A 14521-nucleotide genomic window follows, 5' to 3' on the forward strand; every position below is an offset into this window, starting at 1 on the left:
ACAGCCTAATCAGTTAGTAGAAGCTTAATTTACATCTGCATCAATGGACAGAGAAGATAAATGGCAAAGGTCCTGTGGCAGTGTTTTGGAAGGTCCTTTACTATGTTTAGATCTACGTGCACTGCCAATTCATTTTTCAGACTCTTCATTAATATCTCTAATGCATAACTGCAGTCAAAATCAGTCACTGAATCATACATTTTATGACCTCATGCTTACCCCTTCGTACTGTTAATAATAATATCCCCACATAATGTGAACACTTTCTGCAAAACAAGTCCACCAGCCCTTCTGTCTTATGACTTAAAATACAGCAGAACTAGTTTTAGGTAACAGTCAGCATCTTTATATTAATTATCAGCATCATCTGTACAGAAATCTGAGTCACAAGGGTTTGGACGGCACCATTAATTACTATTAATCCCTCTCCATTCTTCCCACACGACTGTCCGCTCCTCACGCTGTGTTCTCTGTACATTACTATACCCAGTTCCTCTTGCACACTCCAATCCAACTTGACTTTAATTTCCACACTACATCTACAATCTTTGTTTCCCAGAGTGAAACTGCCTCCAGAGACCCTTTTCCATTTCTTACACCCATACGCTTCTATAAGTGGTTACGTTTTCACTACGAGCTGGAGTCCTTCCCTACGAATCCCTTCTCCCCTTGGAGTTTTACAGGCAAGCAAGTGTCCAACAAGTCACGCCCCAACCGTTATTCTCAAGTCCCAAGCAGATGACCAAGGTGCAGCTCTCCCAGGGGCCTTAAATTACTCCCCCAGGGAAAACAGTGACACTGGGGGATCCCAAAGAACTTCAGACAGAATAGACAAGGACAGAGCATGCATTGATCTACCTACACGCTGTACTGAGAAACACAGATCTTTGCTTCCCGCAGATCTATTGTGAAGAACACATTTTCTCCGCGCCCCAACGAGAGTGATTAAAACACAGATCAATGTCTTGCTGGGTCAGAGGGTTTTGATCAGATCTCTTGTTTTGTGTCAATATACAGACACGTTACCATCTCCATGAGATGAATAATAGGAGCTATTTCATTTCTCTGACAATGTTAAACATAATGAAAAGTCTTACTATCATCCCACATCTTTCTCCATGAATTCTGGCCACAGACAGATCTTCTGCTGGTAATGGAAATGTCAGTTTGATTCATCTGTTCACCAACGAATCCTCACCAACCAATTTCCAGTTCATAGCAAGCCATCCAAAACCATTCCTTTGGAAATAAGCCAGAACCGACATTCATTGTAGATTAGTTTTTACCACTGTTTAGGCTTATACCATTTCAGGTAGCTTTGCTACTTACTCTATTTTTAGCGGTGCCTCCAGCAGAGCAGGAAAGAGGCAGATCATGCGACTTCTGCTAATCTGCAAATCTGAAATTATAGTTGGGAGACCGAATTTATTATTACACAGCTGGATGACGACAGCAGAGATGACCTTTCTGCAGTGCCAGAAGTCTTATCCACACTGATCTAGGCCTTTAATCAGTGGGGGAACACATAGATTATGATGTGTCAAAGGACAAACTTTTTCCCTGTTAGGACAGCCAAGTATTAAAGTAGATTACCCAGAGATGCTGCGCAGCCTCCATCCCTAGGGATGCTGCAGGCCAAACCGGATGAAGCCCCCGCAACCTAGCCTGACTTTTGTAAGGTAAAAAAATAAATAAAGAAAAGGTGTTTAATTGCAGAAAGCAGCCTGGGAAATCTTTTGATGAATGGGAGCACAGAGCCGTGAATAACAGCCAGGAACAGCACCATCGGTGTTTTGCACTTGCTAAACCACACTTGTAGGCAAGCAGGGCTGACAGTCAGTGTCACAGCTCGGTTTGCCGTGCTGGCTGACTCATTTTCCTGCCAACCACTCTGTACACTCAGTAAAGCTGCTGCTGCCTCAGTCCTCACCCTTTTTGATGAAAGATGAAAGATCTCTCTTGCTCCAGATGAAAGTTCTTTCCCCAGCTTGTTACAGACAGAAACGTCCATTCAGGCAGCCACCTTATGCTGCCATCAGGCAGAAAAGCAGTCTTAGAGGAGAAGATAAAAGGGCTCAACTGCCCCCAGTTCGTTATCATTGCCACAGGGACCATCTCTTCACCCACGTACAATGCTTCCCTTCGGTGAAGTCATTTCCCTGAGAAAACTTCACAGCCATAGCAGCTTCTTGTGAATTCCTCTCCCCTCGTGCCTACCACACTTGCTTTCCATCCAAGCCCTTGACTAACCGCTGTTTCAGCTCCAGTTGCCCAGGATACAGCTTGGAAATCAGTTCAGTCCATGACACTCAGCTGGGCTCACCCTCTCAGGAGGCCGCAGCTGAGCACCAGGCTCCTCCTGGCCCTTAGAATGGTTCCGAGATGCAGCATCCAGATCTAAAAACCTCTCTTTAGTGCTGCACCCACCCCCTGCCTCCTCCAGCTGCTTTCCGGTAGCAACTGGCTGCTTTGCCAAGAAGATGGGGAGTTGGCTATTTCTAACCTCCTTTAGCATTCTCTGACATTCACCTCCGCTTGACGAACTTTCAAAAACCACTGTGAAGCTCCTTTTCCTGCCAGATCCAGACAAGCCAAGGAACACAAGCAACTGAGCTCTGAAACAACATATCACATACGAGGAAGCAGAAAGAGAAGAGCACAAGTTAATTGTAGTTCTAATGTATCTGCCCAGGTTTACATTTCCCCAGAATGGGAAAACTGCACAAAAATCTATGCATGCTGACATTTTTGGAAGTCCCATGAGCAACAGAGCAAAGACACTCACTAAGGATTTGTGAGTCAAGTTGATTTTAGTCACACCAAAGAGACCTTGAGCAGGTTGAAAGCGAAAGGCAGGATTATACAGTGCGTAATTAGGAGCTTCCAGAAATAAACAGCATACCTGGAGAAGGCTGCTAGCAGATCACGAGGTGGAGGTTTTGCTCTCTCGTAATCAGAACCAAAGTAGGAGCAGCGTTGGAAGCAAGAGCCCAGGCTAAGAAACTCCTACCCTGCTGATCATTGGGATGGTCAGCCCTTGCCTTTAACCACAGGCTAAGAAAGGGAACACTAGAGAGCCATCAGACAGGTTTGCAGCCTTGTTTTTCCTTTCCCCAGTAATTTCTAGGTCAGTAAGAAAGAAGTGGCAAATAGCAATTGTTTCCTTTTATGCCTAGATCTCAGCGCGGCAGCACTTCACAGGGTCCTGACCCAGGGTGACTGGAGCTGATGCTTTTAGACAAGGGTGGAAAACTGATCTCTTCCCAGCAAGATTTAGAGGCCAGTCGGACAGGAAATTACTCCAGCTGGGCACTCTGTCCCCATCTCTCAGCTCTTCCTGCAGCTAGGAGATTCACTCTATAATTGCTTTCTTAGTCCACATTTTATGCTCAGCTGACAGAATTCCATTAGGGTGATACAAGCTGCGTGATAAAGGGATGTTTGTGTCTCACATGGGCTGTAAGTCATTTCTCAGCAAACAAGTAAATAGTCACAGAAATGGGCAGAGACCACTGAGCCAGGAACCCTCCTTGTGCTCTGAATACCAGGACCTCAGCACTCAAATGGAAGCAAACATTCCTCAGGATATTATACTCCTCTCCGCTTCCCCCTCTGTTCTTTAGAGGAGACATCTCAGTGCACATCTCCAAAATGCACAGTTATTTCTGCAGCATTTTTGAGTGGACAATAACCGAACAGAGACGTGCAGCACCAGCACCCCCAGAACTGAGGGCCCCTGCAAACAGGAGCCACTGGGCTGTCATCAGAGGGGCTGGGGACGCTTTAGGTCACAGATAGCAAGCAGCTTGCAGATGGGAAAACAGAGGAAATTAAACATTCTATAATGCACCTGAGCATGCACACTTGAAGAGCAAAACGGGCTGGTCACACCTGCAAGACAAAGAATGCTGATTCTGCACAGGATCTTCTAAGCAGAATCATAGAATCATTGAGAATGGAAAAGATCTCTAAGATCATCCAGTCCAACCATCAGCCAAACGCCACCGTGCCTACTAAACCACGTCCTGAAGTGCCACTGGGATGGGCTTTTTGAACCCCTCCAGGGATGGAGATTCCACCACTGCCTCTGCCCGGGCTTCACCACTCTTTCCGTAAACAATTTTTTTCTAATATCCAATCTAAACCTCCCCTGGCACAACTTGAGGCCATTTCCTCTCATTGTAACACTTGTTACCTGGGAGAAGATAATGATGCAACTAAAAGTTTGATATGATTAAAAAAAAGCTAAACGGGAATCTACAGGAAGGTGCATCAACCACCATAGTGCGCCTAGTTACAGATCTATAGCACCGGTGAAGTCATTATTACGCAAAGCGTTCTGGAATTTATGTTTTTTGAAGAATATTGGAAGAGATTTGGCTGCTTCAGTGAACTCTGACCAGAAGAGCAGCTCCTGTTAGAGCTCAGCCTCGTGGATCAGCAGCCCCAGAAGATGGAGGCCAGCCTAAGGCATCCCTACACAGCCTGGCTGCTCACAGCAGTGCTGGTTTGGACTCTAATCACTCGAAATGTTCCCCAGGCCAGTACAGAGATGCATCCAACAGTGAGGACTGCTGGAGGAGACAGCAGGAAGAAAACGCTTCTGCCTTACAGAGTAAAAGCCATTGACTCAATTAAAGGGAAAGCAGGATTCATCCCCTGCATGACCCAGAATTCAGATGTCAATACAGCTCTTCATGTTTGCGTTTACCTGACTTAGACTGAGAGTGAGCTTTTCCTGATAATGTAAAAGGGTTTAAGGTCTCAGCATCCAGCCTCCCTCACCCACTGCTCTCATCCTCACGTCATCACCGGCAGTGAGTCCCATCTCTTGTCATTCCAGTGTTCCCTGGCGTACAGGATCTGTCTGATCTCACAACACACAGTCACTCACTGGCACCGTGAGGCTCTTGCAGATGTTGCCAGTCTGGCATGTATCCCTGAAATGACTGGACTGAACATCAGTGCGGAGAACAACTAACACACCAGGAAATGGTAAAAGCCCAGCAGGACCAGGAAATCTCATAGAGAACATTATCACCTAAGCAGGATGCTGTGGTGCAATTTTATGCCCAGGTCCAGCCTAAGCCACAAAAAGGGCTCAGTTTAATTTAGCCGTCATATGTAGCTCCTTGTGTAGTTCTTACAGGTTCATGATCCAAACCGACGATGAGTCTCCTGCCTCAGCAGTACACAAGCTCCCATGTCTTCTATGCTGCCTTTCACACTGTTTGCATCGCTGCTTGCACCTTGTCCACCAACAGGCGCTTCTCTCCACTGTTTGAATTCTGCTGGATTAAACCATGATGGGGCAGAAATTGCAAAGAGAAGTTGCAGGCCTTCCCTGGCATCCAGATTACACTGTGAATACTGACAAAAATCTCTTTTTAAAGATCAAAAAGTAAGCAGCATGACATGTACTTCCTCACAGATTATTTCTTAATCCTCTGCCCTTCTCAGTGTCATTGTGGGACAAACTCACTCACTTCTGTTATCTTGATTCAACCCCTTTAAAGAAAGTCACTACAGGTAAAGGCGAGCAACTGTGGCAAAAGTTTTTGAGTGGCACAGAAATTAGAACTGGGTTAGAGTTTAATAATTTACATCAAAAGCTTCAGCAAGAATTGATATTAATTTTTCCTTTGCCTTGCTTTTGACAACATCAAATCACGCTACTGTGCACATTGTGGCTGAATTACTCCTGCTGAAACTGTGCCTGGCATTGACTGAAATGCTCCGTGGGGATTTTCATGATTGCATGTTTACTCTTCCTCTTTTCCCCCTGTAAATGCTAGCCTGACATGAATGTGCTTGTGACTAGCTAGTAGAAAAAAAAAGGTGAAAAACGGAATAAAACTTTATTAAAAAAACCTGATTCACTGTGGAATTGAGTATCGGTGAGTATTAGGGCTGACTAGGACTTAATTATCTTTGGTTATAGAAAGGGTCATTACATCCCAGCTCCAATTAAGAGGGCAAACACTGACATCTCCCATCCCACAGAGATTAATGAAGTATTTTCTAAACATTATGCTACTGTCTGCTTAAGACTGACTAGTATCAAGAACTTTATTAGGCCTTACCTTGGTGGCATATGTCATCCCAGAGCAGACAGCAGGCTGCAAACCCTTCTCGCAGAGACACGGCAGGGGAGGGTGTTCCACAACTTTATCACATTTGGAAATATTTTAAAGAGTTTCACAGTCTTTCCAAAGCGCAGCAATGGTGAGGAATCTCTTGAACCAGAACAAGGAGCTGCTAGGAGTCTGGCAGAAGGTACAAGCCAACAGTTTCTCTGCCAGAGTAGGTGCATTTGATACAGATTTCCAGAGGCAAAAAGTGTGAAAACTGGCTGCAGTTACTAACTGACCAGTGAGGAAGAGTTGATGGCAGAGAAAGAGATAATAGAGAGAACTGTGATCTGAGACAGACCACGTATTTAGTAATAACTTACAAAACCTGGAGATATATCAAAGGGTTCGGGTTGAAAAATCATTAGTCCATCACACAGGACTTGAGATACTCCAGATAGATCCGAAGATAGATGAGGAGAGAGTCCTGCCCCTCTCACACCTTTTCTGATCAATAAGAAGGATGCTATTCTGTGCCAGGAAACACGAAGGATTTCATTTCTCTTCACATTCAATACCATTTTCTCAGAAGAACAAACAATGCGACAGGCCTCATCTCATCTAGAGATTGCCCACAGGACAATCTGTGATCATGCCTTAAGTTCCAAGCACCTCGCCATAGCCTCTCCTCTTCCAAATGCACACACTTGTCTCTGTTCATAGCTCCACCAATAATCCTCCTTTCAGATCCTCCTCCTTTTGGAGTTGCATGCAAAGGTTATTTGATTTGGAGCAATAATTAAAATCTGGTTCTTGGTAAAGCTATGTTGGTAAACACAGGAGGGGAGATGTTTTCAGGACAACAGCGGGTTCTTCTATCAGTTTGGGAAGAGCCAAATATACACACAATACCACAATATACTCACATACACCACTGTACAATTAGAAGTAAAGTGTTTTGTATTTAGTACAAAATACATTTTGCTGCTCCATCAATATACAGAAATCTGGGAAATGCATTGCTGTCTTGTGTCTTTTCAGCTTAGCCAACCACAGTTAAACAGCTAAGAAGTACGCTTTTTATAAGCAAATATACAAGATAGTGTACTCCTGACTTAGTACAGGAAAAGGAAGCAGCACATTTTGATTCTATATCAATTATATATTTCTTTTCCGTGTCTAAAAGCACACACTGACTTCAGAGCATTCAGTTCTCTCTAGAAAGAAAGCGTTTTAAACAAGAAAGGAAGAATCTTCTATGGTAGAGACTTACAGGTTGTCGCTATGGACAACTTTTTAGTGAAAAGCATATTTGCATAGCCACAAATCCTGCAGCATAATTATTTGGATAGAGTTCTTGTTTAAACAACTACATATGCTGGGTATTTTCTGTTTAGAAACACAGTTCACTCCTTACCTTCTACCAGTTAAAACGTATTTGCCAAACGTGATGAATCTGGCACAGATCTGGCTGGTGCAGCACAGAGGTATGGCCTCCTTGTTTACATAACCAAATTCAGGCAAAATAGGAGAAATGAGCAGTGTTCTGTAGCAGAAGGACTCTAAAGAATGTCTAGAGTGCCTGTCAACAGCACTTCAGGCAAAACACCTACTTTGCATTTTCATGGTAGTGAGATAATGAAAGAAATAATTATTTCACTGCAAAAGATGAAAGGAGTGACAGCTGAAACTTACTTATTATAAACCTTGATAAACCCACTTCCTAATCTCCATTTTCTAAAAGCATTCATCACACTTCTCCATACCAAGTGGAACCTTTCCAGATGTCAGCAACAGTGTCAGCCCCTAGAGAGAGCCATGGCATTAAAACACAGTGGCAGTCCAGAAACACAGAAGTAAAGAATATTCCCTCTAATGAGTGCATTTCCCAACGTACTATTTACAGCCATCAGAAAGAAAGCAGATGCTTCCTTCTAGCGAGGAGCTTCAATGATCGCCCAGCTAATAATTAGGAATTACAGTTTGAGGAACGCACTGGAAGACCTCTTGTTATAATATAACCATTCTGCGTCACCCAAGTTCTTGATACTTGGCATGACAGCTGTCAGTTAGAAATAAGGTTCTCACTCACTCCTTTATATTCCTTCCTCCCTGGATTTTCAATTAAGAGAGGAGGGAAAAAGATTCAGACAGATAATGACAATTAAAAAAAAAAAACAAACAGAAAACTGAATTCATGCTTTAAATCTCATTACTGAAGAAAGTTTCCTGTAGTGAATAAAACTTCCTCTCATAAGACAGGCGGTGGTTCAGCAGCAGTAGACATGGAAAACCTTCCATGTGGATGATACACATCTTGGAGATCTAAACTGCAGTTATGCAGGGCTGGACGTGTCCAGGGCTTTCCAATGAAAATTCCTTATTATCTTTTCTGTCTGTGTTGTCTTTTTTCACGTATGCAGGTTTTTGGACGCAAAGCTGTTAAGGAAAATTGAGTGCTGTTTTAAGACTGTATTAACAGTGAAGCCACAAACTAAAACAAGGCTTTCTCTTTCCATCCCACAATGAAAGCTAAGCTACTCTTCTCAGTAATATTTTTCACATTGACAATGAGTGCTGCCCATTCTTTCACAGTCCCATAGAATTGGAATCCAGTCTCAATTCAATGTTGACACTGTTCTGTGAAGAAGATTTGACGCTCCATCAGGAGGGGATCCCCAGAACTCTCTTCCAACTCAAATCATTCTACCAATTTATGTTCTCAACCACCGTGTCTGACACCAGTAAGGACTACAGAGGAGACACGGGAGCAGAAGGCAATAGGGAATCCTCAACTGATGACTTACAAGACAATCTGTGTCCTTAATGCTTGGACAATAGCCACAGCAATGCAGCTATTCTTTCCTGGACACAGGGTATGTCTGCACTAGAGCAAAGGATGTTAATTACAACAGGCACAGGGATGTTCAAGATACTTTTGACACTGCTAATACACTAATAATATTGAAGCTGCATTTGTACAGGTAATGGCATTTCAGATCCTCTTTCTACAGAACTCCTCTACTAAAAGCCATCAAATAATTTCTGTAACATTTTCTACAGGAACTAATTGGAGAAAGAGTCGTGCTCAGGAGAGAAAACCAATCATGAATACACCAGCTTGGCTGAGAATCTGTAATGTATTTAGGGAGTTATTCTGAGTAATTTACAATGAATGACGGGGACTCTTCAGACTATAAATACAATCTACTCTTACTCCCTGGGGAAAAAAAAGAGGTTGTCTTTTTAATTATTACTTTGTAAGAGAAAAGACCAACCAGAAAGACAGTGGGAGGAATAAAGTCAACATGTTTTCCCCCCTGTTACACTTACCATGATTTTGGAGTTGCTTGAGGAGCAACAAGCAGCTAATTCTGAGACACACATGCATCATCTGTGAAGCTGCTTAAAAGCCCAGTGGGGATGCAATGAGTCTATTATTCCAAAAGCTATCTGTGAACCCGCACAATTAACACTAATTTTCAGTTTATTTTCAATTTCCTTCCTGAGGACTTCTGTGTATGTGTTGGTACAAGCTACGACTACATCTTTAGTTTACACCATCTACTCTCAGATTTAGATATTGAATAAGAATCCACGAGAGTACGGCGTTCCTGCTTTGCTTTTCTATGGTAGAAAAAGTAAAGCTAAATATATACAGAAGAGGTGTGAGTCTCCCCACTTTTCGCAGTTTAGGTCTCTAACAATGTTCATTATCCTGACTGCCTCTATAGAAAGCGAGCAGAAGAAGACAGAACTAACCTGGATCAGCCACAGCCTGCTGCTTCTTGCTGTTTGAGACAATCTCATTTTCATTCATCATTCGTACGTCCTGGTCTCCCACATGATTGCTGAAAAGATTAAAATCAGTACAATGGCCAAAATAATCAACGTTGCGAGAAGTTATGAGTTTCATGGAAAAGGTTACCAAATACGTTATTTAGGTCCTGGAGGCTAAACAAAGCTAGGAAGCACGGCTTCCTAGGAAAGGCATTCTGTATACATCCACCTGAAGGATTTCTTCCAGTTTTAATTAGCAGCATTCATTCAGGCACACATTCAAATATAACTATCATTTTCACTCTACAATTTTCTTGCCTGCCTACACAGCTCGAACGACGTTAACCAAAGTGAGATTTTAAATCAGTGCTGTACAAAGAGGGTATAAAAATCCCTATATGGACCTTAACACTGTTTTGTAATATTGATATAGCAATATTTGAAAATTTTCTGAACTAAATAAAACTAATTTACTGTGACAAGTTTTGTTTGCAGGCTGCTGTAAATTCTTAACAACTTCATCTTGAGAAAGCAGTAATAACTTCAATGTTAAATTAAATTAAACAAATTACAGGAGAAAAAAGTGAGCTGAATTGAAAATTAAAGAAAACATCACTAATAACATCTCCCTTTCACACAAAAACAAAACATCCATGCCTTTGGGAAAAAAAGGTGTATTCTTCTTTTCTCTACAAATACTGCACAAAAATAGATTTCTATTTTTGGAGAAAAATGTAATGTCTCTCAAACTGTCAGAGTGAATGAGGGGAACCAATTCTGAAGTAAATCAGAACTTACATTATTGATGATAATACCAGACTCAAGTTCAGGGTTCATAAAACGTTGAATAGTGACACACGAAAGAGAAAGGCCAAAAGCTGAAGTAACAATATGTAAGAGCTCAAGAGAAGTTTTAAATGGAAGGATATTATCCAGCATGCAGTGAGGGTTTGTCTTTTATTGCTGACATACTCTACATTTTTGTTGGCAGTAGGTGAAAACGAGGAAAAGATGATTGCAAAACAGGCTGAGAAGACAGACTAAGAAAGTTCCTGCACAGAAGTCCAGAGGAGACTCGGCATGTTGACTGGAAAACAGATCATGCAGTTTGTGTGACCCTGAAAGTATAGCCGTCTTAAAATAAATCCAAGGATACGTGTCTTATAAATACATGCAAAGGAAGCTACATGAAAAAGATCTGTGACTACATCCGAGGCTTCTCTTCTCCCAGTAAAATAACTTCACTCAGAGAAAGACGTTAAGCTGAAGAAAGTAAAGGTTCATTTCTCCTCTTCCTTTTTGTATTCCACCGGAAAATTTCTCAAAACTCATATTTCCTCAAGACATTTTCATTTCAGTAAGTTTTTCATTTGAAAAACTGTTTCCATCCAAATTTTACCATGACAACACAGTCACTTGTACAAAAACATGAGTGTAACAATACATCCAAACAGTAATAACTTATTTCAGCATCTGAGAGTACCAATGGCCAACAGCCAATGCTTTAGAGAAACAGAAGAAAACAAACCCCGTAGGCAAATGTTAACTTCTGTTCTTAACAGGACGGCTGATGTTCCTTCCACTTAATTCTAAATATCTGAATATTCTTCTGAATTAATCGTGTGCCATTTTTTAATGCAAAACTGTCGCTATTTTTTTAAGAGATGTATGTACAAGGCATTCTATTTGTTAGCTATGCAATAAATAAGAAAGTGTTTATTCCTATAAGCTTTTGATTTTTCATTTTCCAACCTCATTCAAAATAAATCCTTCTCTCAATCTTTATTTTCCTCACTAGGAACTGTTTTTTAGACCCTATTGATCCTGACCTTCTAAATATAAATGCATTTTTCACTGCATTTCATCACGTTTTCGGTGAGATTGCCAACTTAGTGGTTTCCAAGTGTCATTCTTCTGAACACAAGTCATTTCTCACTTAACAAGTTCTATGTTTCAGTACGTTTATAAAAAAGTAGAATTCTAGTTCCTTAATTAATATCCTTGCCAAACTAGAGGACTTTCTTTCTTTATTTTTTATGTTTGTTCTGTTTCATTAACTTTCTAATCTTTTTTGCCTCCATGTAATATCATTGGGATTTATTATTTCTTCTCTAAGGAAGCCTAACTTCTTTTGTGTTTATTACTAGCGGCTTCCATGAAAACAAATGTAAAAACAAATCATGAGCCCTAGCAAGTGCTAAAAAATGCTTACAAATAAAGCTGGGAATTTGGTACCTTAAAAACTGTTGTTTTTTTTCTCATTAAGTGAGGTTCTTTGGAAGGGAACTTTCTCTATCAATATACATATTTGCTGACATTAGTCACAAACCCCAGAGTTTTTGCAAACAAGATTCTTTCTTTGAATCAAGACCCACTCACATACCTAATGACAGTTCTCTTCTCCTGATGGCAAATCTTCTCATCATCTGTAAAGAGAATGGTGTGATACGGGATGACCGGATCACAGGTTGGTAGGATGCCTGACACCACATGGTTCACCATATCCAGAATCCCATTGTAGACAAGCAAATCATCCACCAGAAGCTATAGATATTTAAGAAACAAACAAACACAACATCTAGAAATCAGGCATTGCTTTCAGCAGTTGTCTCAAACAATTAATTAGAAAGAATTTTGCCCACATCGTTTCACAAGTCAAGTCATTAGTTTAGCTTTTCTTCCTTGAAACTTCAATTTCTCTCTATTCACTGCTCGGTTTTGATTTGTTTTTCCAAGTTTTTGTCTTGTCACTGATGTTTCTAATGTAGCTTTAAAGTAGGTAATTAAAAATGTATTTCATGTTTTACATAATTGCCATTCTATTAACTGGAGTGAATCACTCTTAAATCTAGGAATTAATGAATCTCATCTCATTTCAGCTGTATAAAACTTGGGTTTGTAGTTGAAACTAGTCTTCCAGGCCTGCTCTATAGTCAGTGGAAAAATGAAAGCATTATCCTATCTTAAGATGTTTATCTAAGAAAAAAATCAGATAAAGCATTCTTTCCCTGGACAAGAAAGGGAGGACAGATAACTGGCATAGATTAGTCATTTTAATACTAAATGCAGTGTTAAATGAGATGCATCCAATCCTCTGAGATGATATGGAATCACACTTCAGTAAACTGTGAAAATAAGTACAGAAATCAAGCAAGCCGACTCACCAGAACATATAAAACGTATACAAAAATTACTTACGCCAAACTCTTTCACACCTCTCTGAGGTGTTTTGGCATAATTCCACAACTTGATCATTGACACAGTAGTAGGTACATCAAAAATGACATATACCCTATTTACCTGTAAAAGAGAATTAATTTATATTTAACAGCACGAATTCCCCAAAGAAATGAAATTCTCATGTGTGTTCCATCAAAACAAGTCTGTACTTAAAGAGAAATAGCTAGAGGGCAGACAGCTGATGCTAAGGATTTAAGTTCAACTATCGACTCTGTTGATAACTCAAAGACGTTGTCTCTGCCCCGGATCTGCTATCTCAAATGTACACATAACTCATCAGAAGATGACATTTACACCTGAGCTTGTCATCCTGGGCTGCTAGTCAAGCGGGGGATGGGAAGGGAAACACCTTTGATGAGTATTTCATCAACCAAATACAGATACGTGCTTCAGGATAAGACAAGCTGGTGCCTATTACGTTCTGTTCTATTCCTTTCCACCAAACATGAATGGAATCCACCTTCCTATTTGCAAGACTGAAATTTCTCCTATATCCCGACTTTGTAAACTCTTGCAGAAATTTTTGCAAAGTATACTGACAGGAATGCAGAGACAATTCTCCTGCTACCTGCCAACAATCATTGCTTGAGATACTGTTCATTTTACTCTCAGTGACATCGATGTCAAGAATTTAAGACCAAAGATTAGGCTGTAGGAAACCAATCTTGCCTGTTACAGTTAATTCCATGTTATTCCTTTTACGAGGTACTATATCAACTCTGGACTAACACATCTTAAGCTTCATCGCTAGCATCCTCTGAAGTTCTAATCCTTTGACGCACTGGAGAAGAAATTACTTGTATTAAGTCACTGCATTTTTTTTACTGAAGAAAGGAAGGTATAAACAGTTCTATTGATCACATATATCCGTGATTTTTCCAGAAGATAATTTAGGCGTGATCTCCAATAGCAATTGTTAGTCTCACAGCAAATGATAAATTTGATGGAAAATACATTCAAACAACTAAGTAAAACAACAGTTGGTAACAGGGCAACAAAGAATTCAAATTGTATTTACATTAGTAAGACATTTGTAAGAGACAAACACTTTGAGAATTAGAAAGATATTTAGAAAGAAAAAAAAGGCTATAACATAAAATTTCCTTAAAGCTTTCAAATCTTCCAATATAGCAAAGAGTTAACTCGGCTTTCTAGGCAACCAGCACGTATTAAAGCAGCCTAGCAATGAGGACGTAAGTTTACGGAAGCTGTGGTTCAGCATCCCAACTACAGAGGATGATCGTGAATAGGCTGATTGCTTAACCCATCTGCACTTCCGGGCTGTACAACCATACCATGGTATGTGGCAGAGAGAAAAGTACTATGTGGATCTCAAAAAGGTATAATTTGCTACAGTTTAAGGACAGAAAGTGCCATTAAATTGCTGACTCTTCCCTCTTGCACATCACACTATCAATTTACCCTTGTAA

The 14521-nt window shown here is 40.7% G+C and overlaps 1 protein-coding gene across 1 annotated transcript in view; it reads right to left on the minus strand.

Annotated features, from left to right (window-relative positions):
* Positions 1-6618: 6618 nt before the first annotated feature.
* The window catches only part of KATNIP (katanin interacting protein), a 60460-nt gene continuing 52557 nt past the window's right edge, over positions 6619-14521 (minus strand). The window contains exons 23-26 of the mRNA XM_054080758.1: positions 13050-13151; positions 12235-12395; positions 9834-9922; positions 6619-8510 (exon numbers count right to left, since the gene is read on the minus strand). Of these exons, the coding sequence (XP_053936733.1) occupies positions 8455-8510; positions 9834-9922; positions 12235-12395; positions 13050-13151 (408 nt within the window). The 3' untranslated portion in view covers positions 6619-8454. The remainder of the gene's footprint in view (positions 8511-9833; positions 9923-12234; positions 12396-13049; positions 13152-14521) is intronic.

This window comes from Cuculus canorus, chromosome 15 (assembly GCF_017976375.1).
Source record: "Cuculus canorus isolate bCucCan1 chromosome 15, bCucCan1.pri, whole genome shotgun sequence".
NCBI classification, from domain to species: domain Eukaryota; kingdom Metazoa; phylum Chordata; class Aves; order Cuculiformes; family Cuculidae; genus Cuculus; species Cuculus canorus.